The sequence below is a fragment of the Panthera pardus genome, unplaced genomic scaffold (assembly GCF_024362965.1).
Source record: "Panthera pardus isolate Hobbes unplaced genomic scaffold, ASM2436296v1 HiC_scaffold_13, whole genome shotgun sequence".
Classification (NCBI taxonomy): domain Eukaryota; kingdom Metazoa; phylum Chordata; class Mammalia; order Carnivora; family Felidae; genus Panthera; species Panthera pardus.
This window is the reverse complement of record NW_026526688.1, coordinates 68968950-68989630: the sequence shown is the minus strand read 5'-3', so window position 1 is coordinate 68989630 and position 20681 is coordinate 68968950. Positions and strand designations below refer to the sequence as shown.

Sequence of the window (20681 nt, the reverse complement as noted above, 5' to 3'; positions counted from 1 at the left end):
TTAGCTCAGAGTCCCCTCAGGGATACCTTAGTATTACTGGTGGTAGAATACGACAAAGAACCCAGAAACTGGATTTGACTCACTTTTCATGGCACACTGTGTCTCTTTTTCCTTCAGTAGCCACCTCGCTCCCCTAATTTTGCATGTGTAAGTTTTGATCATTGTTTAGTACACTTGGGAGGGACTACACTAGATGTTCTGGCCACTTGGGGTTCCTAGCTCTGCCCTCAGGTCCCCCAATCTCCACTCCCAAGGCAATTCATTTGACTGTCAAGAATGAGGCTTAGAAGTAAATTGGGTCTTCCTTTCCTGCACCAGAAGATTTCCCGAGGCTGTCCCAGGTCCTCTACAGACAGAGACACTCAGTCCTGATCACACTCTGCTTGGAAATGAAGTAGTAGGACTCCTCATAATGTCTGACTAGTTCAACACTTAATACAGAACAGGAGCAATCAGTCTGCTCATTTCTTCCCCTTAAATGATCGCTTGTGATCCCTTTTGATGAACAGACTACAGGAAAACCCATTTTGGCAGAAGTTGTCCTTGAAACTTCCTTATGTTGGAGTCACTTGCTCAAAATTTTATGTACTCAATTGTGTCTAGTTGAGATGTGAGAAATTCAAGTGCCAGGGAATTGAGTCTCCATCCCTGACCTTGGACCCTCTCCTTCAATTCTGCAATTGTGTAGTTTTTCAGAAATTATTTCTTTTATTTTAGAAAGTGGCTGCCCCAAATAAATAATTTGGCCAAATAAATGATTTAAGGTCTCTTTCAGTACTGTTATTCTTAAAGGCATGGATCATCTTCTATCTGCCTCAGAGTTTCCCCTAGAGTGTATTTTTCTAAAAGATGATGTCTGTGGTCAAAGGCGCCTTTTAATTGGCGCTTGGAAAGGTCCTACCTTTTCGGAGATAATTGCTGGCAACTGGGGTTAGCAAGACAGTGAGGCACTTTATCCTTTATCACTTGCTGTGAATGAAATGGACTAGGATTGTACACAGCAGGTGTCAGGGTAAAGTGCTTCCTTGCCGGATTTCAGCATGCATTACCCCTCCTCTTGCAGGAGAGGGAGGAAGGAAAGAGAAGTGGACTCCAGCTACACAGTCAAAGCGGGTTGCCTGTAGGAAAAGACGATCCACCCAGTGCACCCTAAGGAGATCTTTCTACCCTTTCTGACTGTACAGAATGACATATAGTTTTCACCAACCAAGATTACATAAAATAATGAGGTTTCTATGTAGTATTCCAAAATTTGCCATTCCACCACCACATCTTTTTTTTTATATATATAATTTTTTTTAACGTTTGTTATTGACAGACAGAGCGTGAACGGGGGAGGGGCAGAGAGAGAGGGAGACAGAATCTGAAACAGGCTCCAGGCTCTGAGCTGTCAGCACAGAGCCCGACCTCACAAACCATGAGATCATGACCTGAGCTGAAGTTGGATGCTTAACCGACTGAGCCACCCAGGCGCCCCCACCATAACCTCTTTTTAATGGCACTCGTCTCCTTTAGTATGATTTAGACCAGATCTATAAGAAAATCCAAAAGGCAAACAGTCGGCAGGTTAAAAAATATATTTTGTGAGAGCTCTAATTATTAGTGTCATAAATAACTTCATCTTCTGGGCACGGTAGCAAGCAGTTTTGTTACATTGCTAGTGATCTGTATCCGTGGACAGTCGTAACACATATAGGAGCTTACCACATGCTAGGCACTGTTCTAAGTACTCGATGTGCATTAACTCACTTAAAACTCTCAGCAACCCCACAAAGTAGATATTATTATCGCCCTCTTACAGATGGTATCACTGAGGCACAGAGTGGTAAATACATGGTCCAGAGTACACCAGTAAGTAAGTGGTAGAGCCAGAAAAGTTTAGATCCGTGTTACTCAAAGTGTGGTCCCTGGCCCAGCAGCATGGGCCTCACCTGAGAGCTGGGTAGAAATGCCCAGCCCAGAACTTTGCATTTTCACAAGACTCTCCAGGTGATTCATATGTAACGTTTTAAAACCACCGACTTAGATAATCTTAAATTATTTCTCTTTATACCCATTACAAATCTGCTTATGGCTTCAGACTTTGGCTGGCTTCTTAAGACAAAATGAGATTTTAGAGGGATTCTCGTGTCCTCTCCCCAGTCCCTCCCTCCTCTACTCATCTTCTCAAGAAAAAGATAGCTTTTTTTTTTAATAGCTTCTTAAGAAAAAAAAGTTTAAAAAGTTAATTGAATTCATGTTATATAAAGGCCACTTTCATTCCACTAAATCATCCTAACAAGCCTTTGGAAATAGGTACAATTATCCTTAAAGTTAGGTTAAGAAAAAAAGCCACGATGATGCCTCAGTTTGCTAGTCTTTGCCTCTTGAAGCAAGAGGTTCATGTGATCCATTTCCTAATAGGTAGCATGGTGCCCAGCTTACAGTGAACAATCAGCTAAGCTTTAACAGAAACATCCATTTTTTCAAACCCTGATCCAACAACAAAAAACTTTTCTTGCTTCATCCTGAGCATTCGTCCCTGATTTAAAGAAATGATATTATGGGGCGCCTGGGTAGCTCAGTCAGTTAAGTGTCTGACTTTGGCTCAGGTCATGATCTCGCAGCCCATGATTTCAAGCCCCACATCAGGCTCTGTGCTGACGACTAGGAGCCTGGAGCCTGCTTCAGATTCTGTGTCTCCCTCTCTCTCTGCCCCTCCCCTCCTCACACTCTGTCTCTGTCTCTCTCTCTCAAAAATAAATACACATTAAAAAAAATTTTTTTAATGATATTAATGTAACCTACAAAGGATCAACTTTGGAAAATTAAATGAAAGCCTAGAAAGGCAAATAAATCCTACTCCTTCCCATTTGGGTTCATATAATAAAAGTGTTTATTGTTCTTCAAAACAACCCAAAATAACAAACAAACAAACAAACAAACAAAAAACAGAATATGAGACAAAGCTTGTCCTGCTTTTCAAAGTGAAAGCAGTAACTGATGTTTTGGATTTCTTTGTTTTTATTTTTGTTTTTGTTTTCTCACAAATTACATCAGTGATGATTTAGATGACCAGCAAGTTAGGATTGATTTGGAACTGCTGTCCCTTAGAGATAAATTTCGATTCAGGCAAATCATATATTGTGTCTACAGAATAAAACGCAGATTAGCCAACCGAATGTGTCAGTACCATTAAAATGTATAAGCTTTTGTCATGAATTAGTTTTCAAAAATGTAAAATATTTGCTTCATGAATTATAGTGATGAGGCATCAGGTGAATTTGCTGTAGGACAATTTTATTCTCTCTTCAAGTAGGAAACCAGTGGCAGTTCAGTGTGAAGAGTCATTTTCTATTTTTAAAGTAATTGAATTTGAGACATAACTATTAGTGTGACAGTTTCCCACGGCAAAAAATGAGATGAATAAATGGGTCTGAAACCCAGGCTAATGGAGCAGTGCTTTTCAAAATTACAGACACATTTATGTACTTCTACCACTTATAGTTTCATTCATCATATTGGGTTTTGGCCATTTCCTTGAGAGTATTTCCAATTCTAATATATTTCTAACAGAACTCCCATGCTGTGATCATTCCTTTATATGGTAGGATTCTACAATATTCCTGATTTACAGGAGCAGATTTTCTAGTAGGTATATGATATCTGACTAAATACATCAATTTTTTATTCAGTCAGTAATCGGGATATAATGCACATAAATATGCCATATAAATAGGGGGCAAGTGAACACTTCTATTCTTCTGATCAAGGCTGTGTGACCTTAAGCAACTCGCTTAGCTCTCTGAACCTCAGTATTTCCATCTGAAAAATGATAGGTTAAATTAGATCATTTTTTATGCTGCCTTTTTAATTTAATAACCCATATTAATTATTCCATCTATCTCTTTAATTTGGACCAAGTGGGAATTCATGAAAAAGTTTGAATGAAAGAATGTATTTCTTTTCTTTTCTTTTTTTAAATTTTAATTCCAGTATAGTTAACACACAGTGTTAATAATATTATTTCAGGTGCACGATATAGTGATTCAACAATTCTATACGTTACTCAGTGCTCATTGTGATAAATGAACTCGTAATCCCCATCACCTATTTCACCCAGCCCCCACCCACCTCCCCTCTGGTAACCATCTGTTTGTTCTCCATAGTTAAGAATCTGTTTCTTGGTTACTGGAGGGGATATGGGAGGGGGGGATGGGCTAAATGGGTAAGGAGCATTAAGGAATCTACTCCTGAAATCACTGTTGCACTATATGCTAACTGATTTGGATATAAATTTAAAGAATAAAATTAAAAAGAAAGAAAGAAAGAAAGAAAGAAAGAAAGAAAGAAAGAAAGAGGGAAATTCTTGCTTTGTCTCCTGTTTGTTTTATTTCTTAAATTCCACATATGAGTGAAATCATATGATATTTATTTTTCTCTGACTGACTTATTTTTTTTAACGTTTTATTTATTTTTGAGACAGGGAGAGACAGAGCATGAACAGGGGAGGGTCAGAGAGAGGGAGACACAGAATCTGAAACAGGCTCCAGGCTCTGAGCTGTCAGCACAGAGCCCGACACGGGGTTTGAACTCACGGACCGCGAGATCATGATCTGAGCTACCCAGGCGCCCCTCTGACTGACTTATTTTACTTAGCATTATATACTCTCTCGATCCATCTATGATGTTGCAAATGGCAAGATTTCATTCTTTTTTATGGCTGAGTAATATTGCTCTGTGTGTGTGTGTGTGTGTGTGTGTGTGTGTGTGTGTGTACCACATCTTCTTTATCCATTCATTTATTGATGGCCATTGGGCTGCTTCCATAATTTGGCTATTGTAAATAATGCTGCAATAAACATAGGGGCACATATGTCATTTTAAACTAGTGTTTTCATATTCTTTGAGCAAATTGTATCGTGATGACCGGATCATAGGGTAGTTCCATTTAAAATTTTTGAGGAACCCCCATACTATTTTCCACAATGGCTGCACTGGTTTGCATTCCCACCAACAGTGCACAAGGGTTCCTTTTTCTCCACATCCTCACCAACACTTCTTGTTTCTTATGTTTCTTGTGATTTTAGCCATTCTGAAAGATATGACGTGATAGCTCATTGTACTTTTGATTTGCATTTCAATATGAGTGATGTTGAGCATCTTTTCATGTGTCTGTTGGCCATCTGTATATCTTCTTTGGAGAAATGTCTGTTCATGTCTTCTGCCCACTTTTAAATAAATAATGATGAAGATGATGATGTTGATGATGATGATCACGATTTTGGTGTTGAGTTGTATATGTTCTTTATGTATTTTGGATATTAACCTTTTTTTTTGGATATGTCATTTGCAAATATCTTCTCTGATTCAGTACACTTTTCTTTTCTTCTTCTTCTTCTTCTTCTTCTTCTTCTTCTTCTTCTTCTTCTTCTTTTGAGAGAAGGAGAGAGGGTGCAAGTGAGCAAGGGGCAAAGAGAGAGAGATTCCTATGAGGGGGAGAGAGAAAGAGAAAGAGAGAGAAGCAGGGCTCACCTGAAGCAGGGCTTGTGTTTTCCTGAAATGGGGCTCATGTTCATCCGATGTGGGACTCAAACTCATGAACCCATGAACCATGAGATCATGACCTGACTTGAAGTCAGATGCTTAATGACTGAGCCACCCAGGCACCCTCAGTAGGTTTTCTTTTAGTTTTGTTGATTGTTTCCTTTGACTGTGCAGAAGTTTTTTACTTTGATATAGTTCCAACAGTTTATTTTTGCTTTTGTTTCTTTTGCCTCAGGAGACATAGCTAGAAAAATGTTGCTATGTCTGATGTCAGAAAGATTATTGCCTGTGTCTCTTCTATGATTTTTATGGTCTCATGTCCTTAATCCATTTTGTGTATGGTATAAGAAAGTGGCCCAGTTTCCTTATTTTGCATGGACCTATCCAATTTTCCCAACACCATTTGTTGAAGAGACTGTCCTTTTACCATTGCCCATATTGCCTCCTTTATCAAAGATGATTTGACTATATAATCACGGGTTTAGTTCTGGGCTCTCTATTCTGTTCCATTCATCTATGTGTCTATTTTTATGCCAGTACCATACTGTTTTGATTGCTACAGCTTTGTAGTATACCTTGAAATCTAGGATTTTGATACATCCAGTTTTGTTCTGCATTTTCAAGATTGCTTTGGCTATTCAGTGTCTTTTGTGTCCATACACATTTTAAGATTATTTGTTCTAGTTCTATGAAAAAATGCTGTTGGTATTTTGGTAGAGATTGTATCAAATCTATAGCTTTCTTTGGATATGGACAGTTTAGCAATATTTGTTCTTCCAGTCCACAAGCATGGATTATCTTTCCATTTGTTTGTGTTGTCTTCAATTTAAAGAATGTATTTTTAAATAAATGTAATTAAATTTTAAAACCTCATAGGACCTAGAACCGGGCAACCTGTTATTTTGTAAACAGATGTTTTAAAGATATATAACCATGCTCTAAAATATTTTTAAAATCTCTTCATAATTTTGTTTGTGATATTAGTTTTCATATAAGATCTCTGTAATGCAAAAATTACACCTTTACAAATCTCCTCACTATGTCTTAGAACTTAACAAATTGCTAATGAATCCTTTTTTTTTTAAACATGTTTTTAAATGTTTATTTATTTTTGAGAGAAAGAGACAGAGCATGGGGGGAGAGGGACAGAGAAAGCCGGAGACACAGAATCGGAAGCAGGCTCCAGGCTCTGAGCTGTCAGCACAGAGCCCGATGTGGGGCTCGAACTCACGAACTGTGAATCATGACCCGAGCTGAATCGGACATTCAACTGACTGAGCCACCCAGGCACCCCTGCTAGTGAATCCTTTATGGTAGAAAAAGCCCACAAACAAAATGTCTTAAAAGTATAAGTAATTAATTTGCCCTATCAGATTAAACTCACAGTTATCAAAAACATATGGATTATTGAAAGTAGAACATTGTTTGACTTTGGGGGGATTGACTGGGAAAGATCATTAAGCAACTTTTTAGGGTGATGAAAATGTTGGCTATCTTGATGTAAGAAGTAAATACATAGGCACAGTGTTCGCTTCATGAAATGTTATCAAGCTGAATACTGGATTAGTGTACTTTCTGGAGTATGTGTTACTACAAAACAAAATTCAATGGAGCAAATGTTAAAGATCTTATTGGCTTTGCTCAGTGATTCATGAATTGTCTGGAACCAGTCTAGCAGATGGAAAGGAGCTCCAGGAACTGTGCAAAACAAGAAGACTTTTATAGGCACGAAGCAAGAACAAGGAAATTATACTAGGCAAAAAGCGGATTGGTTATTACAGGGTTACTTTCCTTTAGGGGATTGCAGGCATCTATCAGGCAGATTATCTAACTAGTGCTGATCAGGCTAGCCTCATAGGCTGGTGTAAGTAAGACCCATTTCTGAGAGAGCCTATGCTGTTTGAACCAAGTCTCAGTTTGGTAAGGTGAGGCTTAGCATGAGTAACTCCATTTTGAGCCTCTTTTGTTTTTAACAGTTACATGTCAACCTTTTTTTAAAGTTTAAAAGCTGAACTCACTGACATTTTTTTCAAAGAGATTCTCTATCCCTTTATTAAATGCAAACTAAATACATTCTAAATCCACCTATAATGTAGGAGGTAATTTATGCTAATTATGATATTTAAAAAGAAAAGAAATGAACAAGAAAAACAAAAAATGTATGGTTTAGTTTGTGGGGTGCAGTGTAATATAATTTTCCTCCTTTTATACATCTTTTACATTATTTCTTAAGGCTTTGGAATTAAATTTGTGTTTCCTTTTAATACCACACTATGCTATGATGGGTATTTACATTATACAAATAGAATAACAGCATAACCTGTAATATTTTAAACATAGTAACAGATTATAAGCTTCTAGAAGAAAAAGAACATCTTATTCATGTTCATTTTTGTAAACTCCAAAGTTCCTGGGCAAGTTTTTATTTTTATTTACTTATTTTTTTTTTTAAGATTTTATTTTTAAGCAATCTCCACACCCCACATGGGGCTAGAACTCACAACCCCAAGATCAAGAGTCACAACCTCCACAAACGAAACCAGCCAGGAGCCCCAAATTATTTATTTTATTTGTTAATTTTTTTTAGTAATCTCTGTGCCCAACATGGGGCTCAAACTCATGACCCTTAGATCAAGAGTTCCAAATGCTTCTTTTTCTGACTAAGCCAGCCAGGCACCCCTCCTGGACAAGTTTTTAAGATTGAATAGGGATTCAGTTTACATTTGTTAAATTTAATTTCAGAGCATTATGCTAAAAATTTAGTTTTGGGGCCCCTGGATGGCTCAGTCAGTTCAGTGCCTGACTCTCAATTTTGGCTCAGGTCATGATCTCATGGATTGTGAGATGGAACCCCATGTCTGGCTCTGTGCTGTCAGCACACTGAAGGCTGCTTGGGATGCTCTCTCTGCCCCACCCTTGCTTGTGCGTGTGGTCTCTCTCCCTCTAAATATGTAAACTTAAAAAAATTAGTTTCAAAAATATATTTTGAAAGACAAATATTAAAATTTGATAGAAATATAAAAGTTGATGGAGTGGTCAAATTAGGTAACCAAAGTACACTAAGTAAATACACACTGAATCATCTTGTAGAATAATGGAGTCTTCCTTTATCTCTCACCTGCTAATTCCATTCTTTGTAAATATACCACAAGAAAATAACAGAAAGAGAAAAATAATTTATGCGAAAGTATTCATGCAGCTTTATTATAACAGTGAAAATCTGGAAATTAAATATAAAATACAGGAAAATGTGAAGTTAATTATTCTATATCAATATACTGAAATCTCTCAAAGATGACAACTTGGAACTATGTAAATACATGACACTAAGTATACACTGACATAAATTAGAAGAAATTTTAAGTTATCAGTGAAGAAAAACAGTTGCAAGTGACAGAAAACCTAACCCAAACTGGCTTAAGGAAAAGAGGAAATTTATTGGCTGATGTTCAATGAAAAGTTTAAGAAACAGAAAAATCACCTCAAAACAAATCATTGATCTAACTGAAAACACGTAAGGGTAACATTTTTAGAAAAAAAAAAAAAAAAAAAAAGAGAAGAAAAATCTAGGTGATCTTGGGTTTGGTGAAGAGTTTTTAGATACAACATCAGAAGTGTAATCCATGAGGGGGCGCCTGGGTGGCTTAGTCAGTTTAGTGTCTGACTTCAGCTCAGGTCATGATCTTGTGGTTCGTGAGTTGAAGCCCCGCGTGGAGCTCTGTGCTGACAGCTCAGAGCCTGGAGCCTACTTCGAATTCTGTGTCTCCCTCTCTCTCTGCACCTTCACCATTCACACTCTGTTTCTCTTTCTCTCTCAAAAATAAACATTAAAAAAAACCCCAAAATTCCTCTATATGAAAAAGACTGTGCTAAGCAAATGAAAAGACAAGTCACAGATTGGGAAGAAGACATTTGTGCATTTGCAAAACACTTATCTGATAGAGGACTTGTATCCAAAATATATACAGAACTTTAAAACTCAACGATAAGAAAACAAAACACCCAATTACAAAATAGGCCAACATGAACAGACATCTCACCAAGGAAGATATACAGATGGCAAACAAGTCCATAAACATTAGTCATTAAGGAATTTTGAATGAAAACAGCAGTGAGATGTAACTACATACCTATTAGAATGGCTTAAAGTAAAAAACAAAACAAAACAAAACAAATAAACAAAACCAAATGCTAGCAAGGATGCCGCAGCAACAGGCATGCTCACCCATTGCTGGTGGAAATGCAAACGACACAGCTGCCTGGGAAGACAGTTGGGCAGTTTCTTACAAAGCTACCCACAGACTTACCATACGACTCAGCAATCATATTCCTAGGTATTTACCAGACTGATTTGAAAGCATAGCCACACTTGGGCCAGCACACAAATGTTTGTAGGGACTTTTTTTCAGAGTTGCTAATAACTGAAAGCAACCGAGGTGTCCTTCAATAGATGAATAGGTAAATGATGAGATACCCACATGATGGAATATTTCTAAAAAGAAATGAACCATCAAGCCATGAAAAGTCATGAGGGAAGCTTAACGCATATTGGCAAGTGAAAGAAGCCAATCTGACAAGGCTAGATGCTGTAGGATTCCAGCTCTATGACATTCAGGAAAAGGCAAAACTATAGACACAGTGAAAAGATCAATGGTTGCTAGGAGCTCGGGGAGAGCAAATGAAGAAATGAATAGGTGACGTTCAAGTGATTGTTAGAGGGGTCAAACTATTCTGTATGGTACTCTGATGGTGGGTACATGGCCTTATGAATTTGTCAATAGACTTTACAGCACAAAGAGCAAATTTTGATGCATACAAATTTTTTTAAAAATAATTTAAGAAGTGTGTGTGGGGGGGGGGGTGGTTCCAGGAAGGAGTTCAGACTGTGACAAGAGAGTCTAACTGAAGGGGATGGGGGGAAAAGATGTTCACCTAAGTAACTTTGGAAATGACTAGAGTCTTTAAGTCTAAAGGCAAGAGGTACTGCAAGGAGGCATTGTACTCTAGTTGATAAAGTTTGTTCTCATGGGGTACAGGTTTCCAGTGCTGATACTTGTATACATGTATACTGGAATCGTACATGGACAGCAAATAGGTGGGGCCAGCTTTCCCATGATTCAAGTGGAACTTCATAGATAGGCAAGGGGAGAAGCTTATAAAATATGCTCATGACTTCAAATTATGAAGGAAATAAGACGAAATTTAGTTTATTTCTTGCAGACTTATCACAATTAGTCATACAGTATTCTATTTAATTACATGTTATTGTAATTCCACACAGAAACACCATTCAAATCATTTAAAGCAAGTTGAAGGAAAATGCAAGCCAACAATTGTTCTGGGGTTTAATGTGCATTTTGCCAAAATGCTTATTAACCAAATACGTCAAACTTCTAAAAACACAAAAAGGTTAAATCAGTAATAATTAAAATTTGATCAAACGTATACTTTTTGTTAACATCAAAGTAGTTCCCATTAAAGAAACATAAACTTTATGATATAAAAATGTTCCTTTGTGAAAGTTAGCTTAGATATAGTGAAAACTGGGATGTCGCCGATCTGTTGATGGCTGCATGGTGTTGATGCCCACACTGTGTGCGTAAGAGTAGCAGTATTGTATAAAATAAACATATGTGATTATTCCATTCTTCCATCCATTACGTGAGTATCATATCTGAGCATCATAGAGGTGAGGGATAAAGAAAGTGTAGATTTCCTTGTGAAAGCATACACAAAAACTCTTTACCTGTAACAATCATCCGTTTTCCCACTGTGGAAGATACTGGGTCTCGAAATGATACAGACGCCATGGCTCAGGTGTTAGCCCCAGAAAGAGTCAAAGACTCTGCAGTCTCTGTTCTTCCTGTCTCTGCCACGAACTGGGTGGTTGTTAAGGACTCTTTATAACAGGGAGATATGGTGTTCCTTCTAACAAAGTTCTGTATTCCAGTATCCAAGGAGAGATGGATACCGTTGTAACATTCCCAGAAACTGTAGCTAATAATATATTTTTTAAATCTGTCAGTATCAAGTCAGAACAGACCTGTTCAGGTACTAGATCTAGAATAGACTTATGTCACAGATAACCTGGCAGGCTCAATCAAGACTTCATTCAATATTTCCCAAAGAATGTCCTGCAGAGGGGTGTTATTGCAAACAAAACAATAGGCAAAAACCACAAATCATGATTAAACGTATTTCAGAAACACTAGCTAGATAAATTACAATATAAAATTATATTAATGAATGAACAATGATATCTGTATCTATGTCTATGTATCTTCCCAGCCCCAATTCCGATACTTACAATATGTGCCTTGGTCATATCAGTGTATTTACGGTTCCCATAACATATGATGCTCTTTCATTCTTGTGAGTCTTTACACATACAATTCATTCTTCCTATAATGTTCCTATGCAAATATTTCTTGTCATCTGAGAGCCAGAAGCCACCTGTCCTCTCCCAGGAGGATGCCTGCAGACATAGCTGAGTATTTTCTCCTTCATGACCCTTAAACTTCTATAGCGTATTGCTTATACCTGTCTTTTAAACTCTTACCATTTGTCCTGTCTATTTAATTATCTGCCACCCCACTAGAATCTAATTCCCAAGAGTTCATGGGAAAAGCATCTTTATTCATCTTTCAATTTCCAGACACTTCGATGCAACCGATACTTAATAAACGTTTGTGGGGTGAATAAGTGAATGAACAGCTAATTTCAGCCTGCCCAGAAATATAATGTTGACCATCAACCTGATAATCCGTGGAATAGAAATTCTAATGGTAATTTCAAATTCAACACTAAATACATGAGGTTCTTTACTAAATGTAGTACCTTTTGTTTGTCTTCAAAAGAAATTAAAATATAAAGAGTCTTGGAGCACTTGGGTGGTGCACTTGGTTAAGTGTCTGACTCCTGATCTTGGCTTAGGTCATGATCTCACAGTTTGTGAGTTCAAGTCCCACATCGGGTTCTGCACTGATGGCATAGAGCCTGCTTGGGATTCTGTCTCTCCTTCTCTCTGCCCCTTACCTGCTTGTGCTCTTTCTCTCTCCAAATGAATAAATAAACTTAAAAAATTTTTTAAAAAGTACAAAGAGTCTTTATGAACTATGAAGAGGTTTGGTAGCATGGTAGGCAGAGAGATGTGCCACCCAGATTCCCCTTCAAGGAAGGGCTTGTTTTCTAGTTGCAGGAAATGCAGTCAGCAGACAGTCTCCGGCTGACAGCTCCTTCAGGGTTTGCTTTAGCTGCAGACAACTGCCCCTTCTGTTGGGAGTTGAGCCCTTTCCTGGGCAGCCTGTGTCAGGTGACTAAGTGAGGTGGGAGTATAATAGCCAATCACTGCTGTCTGCCACAAAACAATTTTTTTTACGTGATGGACTAAAATTTGTTGAGCCCTCATCACAGTTCAACTTCTCCCTCTGCCCAATCATGTTTCTATCTCCTTCTGTTCACAGGTGTAGGTCCCAAAGAACCATCTTGCCCCACCCCCCCGCCAACTTCCAGAGAACCTGATGTGTGAGGACCAGACAGCATAGGTGTACGTATATGTTATACAGGAATGCCCCTCATTGTAACCGCTCAACCCTTCTAAACAGAAAATGATCCTTTTTCCCTTGTGTAGGCAACAAGAGTCGGTGTTTGTTTTGCTACTGATCTTCTTTGGTGTCATTTTCTTTGATCTTGACCTGCGCTGCATCTTTGTGCCCTCTATAGTGGCCCTCTGCAGTTTCAGAAGTTTTCTACTTTTTCTTAAGTTGCCTAGTTCTGGTTATTACAGCCAGGGCTCTCTATCCCTAGCTGAAAGCTTCTCTCAGAAAATTCCCTATCTGTGTCTTTAGACCTATCATTTTCCAAGCTGTCTGTATTGGAAACCTACTAGTGGAAGATAGGAACCTGCTCCTTGGGCTCGTGGGTTTTGTGGTGCTGGGAAGAGAAAGGAAGGAAGAAGCTAGATGAGGAAAAGTAATTCCTTAGTAAAATGAGCAGAAAATAAAGGAGATCTTGGCTTTGGGCTGACGACCTCCCATTAACCCATGAAGGGAAATACAGTCTTCCCCTTCATCTTAGAAACTGTTACAAATGGGGGCACCTGGGTGGCTCAGTCGGTTAAGTGCATGCTAGCAAGAGGTGGGGAAGGGCAGGGAGAGAGGGAGAGAGAGAATCCCAAGCAGGCTTCTTGCTGTCAGCACAGAGCCCTACATGTGGCTCAATCTCATGAATCATGAGATCATGTACCTGAGCCGAAATTGAGTTGGGCACTTAACCAACTGAGCCTCCCAGGTGCCCTAGGAAAACTTTTAAAAACTATAAGTAAATATATACTGTCCTCCCCTTTCTCAGAAAAACGGTAGTCAACTGAACACGTTTTCCACCTTGCTTTTGTCACTGAACACATCTGGCAATTACTTTATGGAATTATGTAAAGATATTTCTCATTTTTGGACAGCCTCAAAATACTCTATTGTATATATTTACCATAATTTATCCAGCCAGTCTTCTATTGTTATATGGGCTGTTTCCAATATTTTGTTGTTATAAAAAGTGCTACAGAGTATAGCTCTCTACATACATCTTCTCATATATTTTGCAGAACACCTTTGGGATATATTCTTAGAAGTGTGACCAAAGGATAAAAGCATATATAAATTTGTTTGATATTGCCAAATGTCCCCCCGTAATGATTGTACCAATTTGTATTCCAACAGCAATGTGTGAGAATGCCTATTCCATATATCCTCACCCACAGAGTATGTTGTCAGACTTTTGGATTTATGACAGATAAGTAACGGTAACATAGTAATTTATATTTCTCTCATTATTATCAAGATTGAACACCTTTTCATATGTTTGAGAGTCATTTGCATTCTTTTCTATGACCCTTCTGGTCATGTCTCTTGTGTATTTTACTATCTGCCTGTTGACCTTTTTCTATCCTACTTCTAACAGCATGAGTTAACATTCTATAGGAGGACAACGGACACATCAACAGAGAGTTATGATAAAATGTAGTAAGGTCAATGATTATTACAGTAAGATGTTTAGTAAACACAGGTTTCCTTAATATCCAAAGGCAGAGCAGTCCTATAGAAACCTTTTTTTTTAAGTATTTATTTATTTATTTATTTATTGAGAGTGAGTGAGAGCACAAGCAGAGGAGAGGCAGAGAGAGGGGGGCAGAGAGAGAGAATTTCTACCAGGCTCTGCACTGTTAGTGCAGAGCCTGACATGGGGCTCAATCCCATGAACCATGAGATCACGACCTGAGCAGAAATCTAGAGTTGGTCACTTAATGGACCGAGCCACCCAGATGCCCCTCTATGGAACCTTTTGTAATCTGAAATGGCATAAAGGGAAGAGTCTTCCCGGTTTCTGAAAGTTCATGTTAGTTCACATTTGCTTTTACAAAAGACCTACAATAGTACCTGTTTTTGCTAACTGAAAGAAATCCTGAGAGTATTTTTGCTTTTCTGAAGAAAGCTGCTAGTGTACTAATGCACAAGAGAGGAACATCACATGCCAAAGCCTGGGACAGAAGGTGAGGGCTCACATGTGGTGAGACAGGGCTTCCTGGAGGAAGTGACATCTGAACTGCATTTCAAAGAATGGTGAGCATCTAGGTAAGGAATGGGGGAATGGAGGACGGGGTGGGCAGAGAGGACATTAGGACAAAGGGGATAGCTTGAGCAAAAGGCTGAGGTGGGGGAAACAGCCAAAATTCAAGTTCACTGCTGCTGGAGGTCCTGACTGAGATGGGGACAAAGCGGACCATGCACAAGGAAGACCCCTGAAAGGTTTTTAATGGTAGAGCCTGGTCTTGGGTTTAAATAGAAGATGCTCGATTGTGTGGAGAATGAGCTTGAGCAGAAAAGCCTTTGGACAGGATGCCCCAGCTGGCGGCTCTTGAATTGGTCCAGGAAAGAAAAGATGAGAGCCTGAGCCAAGGCAAGAGGTGATAGCAACGGAGAAGAGACACATTTGGGAATGTGTCGAGTAGAGATTGTAAGGAGTCAGGATTACCCCAGTTTTCCAGCTTGGGTGAGTAGTGAGTAGTAGTAATACCACAAAAGAAGACAGGATAAATAAAAGAAAAAGGAAACCAAGGCCAATAAATAAAAGTATTAACTAGGTGTGGATTTCTATATGCTACACAACAGGCTAATACAACAGTTACAATTAAGCCCAAATCATCATAAAATGTTATGACAGCTTTTGAACTCATTAGAGGGGATGAAAGATGATCTCCTGTGCCACCAGATGCACTTCTATTAGAGAAAATCCCTATTGTTTATGAATCAGTAGCAGCTTCCTCTAATGAAACAAACAGGCTTTGCTGCTCGGCACAAGTGAAATTCTGGCTATTGTCTGGCTTCGCCAATTTAACCACTTCAACAGTACAACTGCAGAGGCCTGTGCTGTGGCCCTGCAAAAATACCTTGTTCTAGCATTTGGGGAAGCATCGAGCTTTACATTTTAATGACATATATGTGATACTGACCAGAAACTCTTATAATACAGGAGTGGTATAAATTTCCAGGTGCATATAGGTCAGAATTTGCTAAAGTCACATAATAATACTCAAATTGGGAATATGGGAAACTTTGGGAATTGGGGAGCTTTGTCACCCCTGTGCCAGCGAATCTTTCCTTATACTTTTAAGCACCAAAATTTTTTTTTAGATTGTTATATACTAGTGCTTTTATTTCTATAAAATACATTTCTTTTTGTTTTGTTTTGTTTTAATTTTATTTTTTATTTTTTTAAATTACATCCAAATTTGTTAGCATATAGTGCAACAGTGATTTCAGGAGTAGATTCCTTAATGCCCCTTACCCATTTAGCCCATCCCCCCTCCCACAACCCCTCCAGTAACCCTCAGTTTGTTCTCTATATTTATGAATCTCTTCTGTTTTGTCCCCCTGCCTGTTTTTATATTATTTTTGTTTCCCTTCCCTTATGCTCATCTGTTTTGTCTCTTAAAGTCCTCATATGAGTGAAGTCATAGGATTTTTGTCTTTCCCTGACTAATTTCACTTAGCATAATACCCTCTATGTAGTTGCAAATGGCAAGATTTCATTCTTTTTGATTGCAGAGTAATACTCCATTGTATATATATACACCACATCTTCTTTATCCATTCATCCATCGACAGACATTTGGGCTCTTTCCATACTTCGACTATTGTTGACAGGGCTGCTATGAACATGGGGGTGCATGTGTCCCTTCGAGACAGCACACCTGTATCCCTTGGATAAATGCCTAGTAGTGCAATTGCTGGGTCATACAGTAGTTCTATGTTTAGTTTTTTGAGGAACCTCCATACTGTTTTCCAGAGTGGCTGCATTAGCTTGCATTCCCATAAGCACCAAATATTTTTATGTCCTTTCCCTATATTCGTGTTTTCAGGCAATAATTTAGAAAACTCACAGAATGAAGTCAGACACTTGGCTTCTAGTCCCAACAACTGTTCTGTGTAATATTGGCAGGTTGATTTTCTGTAAAATGAGAATTATTGTGCCTACCTCGAAGAGCAAAAAAAAAAAGTAAAATGTTTGTCACAGTACTTGTCACATAGTATGTACTCAGTAAATACTCGTAATATTAGTCTCATCACCCCACCCTTCACCTTTGCCACTTCCCAGCTCTCCCTTTAGAAAATACACATGACTAATACACATTTAAACTGTGACCATAATAACCTTACTTTTTATATTTGGGTTTGCAAGACCAACTTTGGAAAGTATCTGTATTCTTCCTCCTACTCATTTAGCTATCATTCAGATATTAGCACCAGGAATATAGTGGTGTTATTCTTCCCTGTCTGTCTAATCAATCCAACTTCCCACAGTTGTAGTTAATTTAATTTGGGATCATGACACACTTAAGCTTTTTCTATAAAAGTGCCGTTTTTTTAAAAAATTAAAACCATAAACATTATAATTGCTATCCCCTAATTGTTATACTATGCATCAAAAAATGATAAATAATTAAAGCAAGTGTTTTAGCAACAGTAATGGTCATATCTTACAAATATGTGAATTGTTCTTGTTAAAAATGACCTTAGCTATTAGGGAGACTGAGCCCCTCATTTTTCCCTCGGGCAATCTGATGCTGGGAGAGGTTAGCTAATGAGCTAACCAAGCCTACAGGGGAGCTGGAAGCTGAGCCAGGACAAAAAACCACCTTCCTGATTCTCAGTTCAGGGTGCTTTTCTCCCTCCTCTACGTGATAAAAGAAACTGTCATCTCTCTTTCTCATGCATGGTGCCTTGGCTTTCAAAAGCCCTTAGAGTTTGCTCTAACATTTTATGTGGTCTTTCTTTGGCGACCAGTTTAATTTTCTGGCAAAACCTTCTTTAACGAGCAATGAACAAATACAATTGGACATTTACTATGTGCCTGGCACTGTGCTAAATACTCCCCCAAGAGTTTTCTCATTATCTGCACAATAATGTTATGACACAGAAATATTACTCGTGATTTATTAATGAGGTCAGTGAGTTTCAGAGACTTTAGTGTCAAAGTTTTGGCTTATTGTACATTCATGACACAGAATGTGAATTCTCAAATCCAGCTAATTTTTTCTGTGTTATTATAACTGGAATCTAAATTTGATCTTCTACAATCATATCAGTCAAAATGGTACTTTTAGTATGACTGAAATTCTCCCATAGGAAAAAGTGATTGTAAGTAGAAACTATTCTCTTTGGGTTATTATGGCTTTCCAGCCTGGAATAAAAATGAGGTGACAGTAACCTTCAATCCCAGATTTTCCTAGCTTAATGCCCCTCTTAGCTTTATAATCACAGAAAATCAAGCCCCTAGGAAATTTCTCCTCTTCTCCCTTAACCAGTACGGATCTCTGGAAGTCCCCAATGCCTGTACAATCTTCTCTATTCTCTGCTTTAAGTTTTAACTTAATTGTCGTTCAAACACATTTTGCTTAAGTCTCTCCACTGGCCAAAGTGAAATTCTACTAATCTCTGTTCCTCAGTTCACACAGTTACCAGTGGGCTCCTGGCTACCATTCCATTCAATGTACCGCCATTCTGACTCAGACTCCTTGACAAGACAGGAAGGGAAACAAGTCCCTTCCTCTATGAATTGCTCTCTTAGAAGGTCACCAACAGATTTTCTTGGGTTCCAAAGGGCAACTCAGTTTTAGATGACAGCTTTATTATTATTATTATTATTATTATTATTATTATTTAATGAGTATACTGCTGGCTGCATTGGGTCAGGGTAGGTACTTTTGATTTGGAAGCTCCTCAACTCCACCCCTCAGGTCTTTAGTTGAATTCAGTGCTCTATGCCATACTTCATTGTTGCTTGGAGTAAGTCTTTGTCCTGCCTGGAAAAATCTACCTGTGAAAAATTTCCTCCATCAGCACCCTCCCTCTACCCAACTCACTTTCTTCCTGTCACACAACCAGATCACCAGACATGCTTCAAGTTATTTTCTCTACAAACTCCCAGCTCCCTTTGAAAATACTAGATGCAGGGGCGCCTGGGTGGCTCAGCCAGTTAAGCGTGTGTCTGACTTCGGCTCAGGTCAGGATCTCGTGGTTCAGGTTTGTAGATTCAAGGCCAAGTCAGGCTCTGTGCTGACAGCTCAGAGCCTGGAGCCTGCTTCAGGTCTGTGTCTCCCTCTCTCTCTCTCTGCCCTCCCCTGCTCGTCTCCTGCTGTCTCTCTCTCTCTCTCTCTCTCTCTCAAGAATAAATAAACATTAAAAAAGAAAATTTTAAGGAAACTGGATGCAATTAGCAACCAGGAGGAAAGCAGTGAGGGAAGGTTTCCCTCTGCATAGCCAGGAACGAACCCTCTCACCCATCCAAGGAAATGCATTTTTATAATGGAATTTACACCTACTGGGGAGAATAAGCAATTAAATGTCATCTAAAATGATATATGTTTTTCTAAAGCTCCTCCTTAGAACCAAGGTCTGAAGCTCAGTGTATCTTCATCCAGCTTCCTGAGGCCAAGCATAATTTACAGCAGCTCTGCATTGTAATGTTTCATGTCAATGTCAGACGTTTGCTATTGATATGAGATATAGCTTCTTAATATTTACCAATCATTTGCCAAACCATAGAATGAGCATCCTGATATGATCCTCAAAGAGGGCTCATAATTACTTGAAATAGTTTATACACTAGTTTACAGTATGGGTATTTGATCTAGGGTTAAGAAAAAAACTCCATTTCTTTGAAAAATTTCTTAGCACATTCAGCAGGATTTCAATGGGAGAACAACTTTTCTTATATGTTTTATTAGAATGTTTAATGTAATCTTTTTATTAAACTTTAATGTAACATTCAAAATCGTTATTTAAGAAATTTTTTTTTAATGTTTTATTTATTTTTGAGACAGAGAGAGACAGACCGTGAGCAGGGAGGGGCAGAGAGAGAGCGAGACACAGAATCCGAGGCAGGCTCCAGGCTCTGAGCTGTCAGCATGGAGCCCCATGCGGGGCTCAAACTCACGAACCGTGAGATCATGACCTGAGCCAAAGTCGGACACTCAACCGACTGAGCCACCCAGGCGCCCCTAAAACTGTTATTTTAAATAGCAGGAAACAATTTGAATTGAGGAGAGGATAACAACATCTAAGAAGGAGCACATGAATGGGTCTGGGGCCTCTTTGGTGGTAGAAGTTGAGACCCCTCCCCACTCCTCACTGTCACTCTACCTAGATGGGGGAAGTTTAAACAAAACCAAGTTGAAATGCTTTGTATTAAGGAAAATTAAGGTCTGGTGGGAAGTCGATCTGGGGGCTCTTAGTCTGGGGGAAAAATAGCAAGATGTAAGAGGTTTGGCACACTGGGGGGGTCAGTTAGGAAGGGGCACAGAGGTCCCTGAGGAGGATAGTCAGGACTTCCCCATGCTGAGGTTATCCAAGAAACTGGAGAAGTCTAATTTCAGGAAACATCTAATTTTAAGTTGTTTGGTATCTGTGTTTTTCTGTGCTTCCATTCAGCGGCCTGTTGTTGGTGGCTTTTCAGGGAAGTTGAAGAAAGCAGGGCAGGGCCCATCATAGAACAAAACTCTGGCAGGAACAGGGTGGGGGGAGTAATTCCAGACAGAATGGTGACAAATGGGAACAGAAGCCTTCAGGGTATCCTCCAAAATCCTGCAAGAGAGAGGAATT

The 20681-nt window shown here is 38.8% G+C and overlaps 1 protein-coding gene across 3 annotated transcripts in view; it reads right to left on the bottom strand.

Annotated features, from left to right (window-relative positions):
* Positions 1 to 11868, bottom strand: part of CUNH4orf45 (chromosome unknown C4orf45 homolog) — a 99505-nt gene extending 87637 nt beyond the window's left edge. The window contains exon 1 of one of the 3 annotated variants that reach the window (XM_053901167.1): positions 11273 to 11868. In XM_053901167.1, the coding sequence (XP_053757142.1) occupies positions 11273 to 11336 (64 nt within the window). In that variant the 5' untranslated portion in view covers positions 11337 to 11868. The remainder of the gene's footprint in view (positions 1 to 11272) is intronic. The other 2 variants (XM_019441127.2, XM_019441126.2) reach the window with 2 other exon arrangements.
* Positions 11869 to 20681: the final 8813 nt, after the last annotated feature.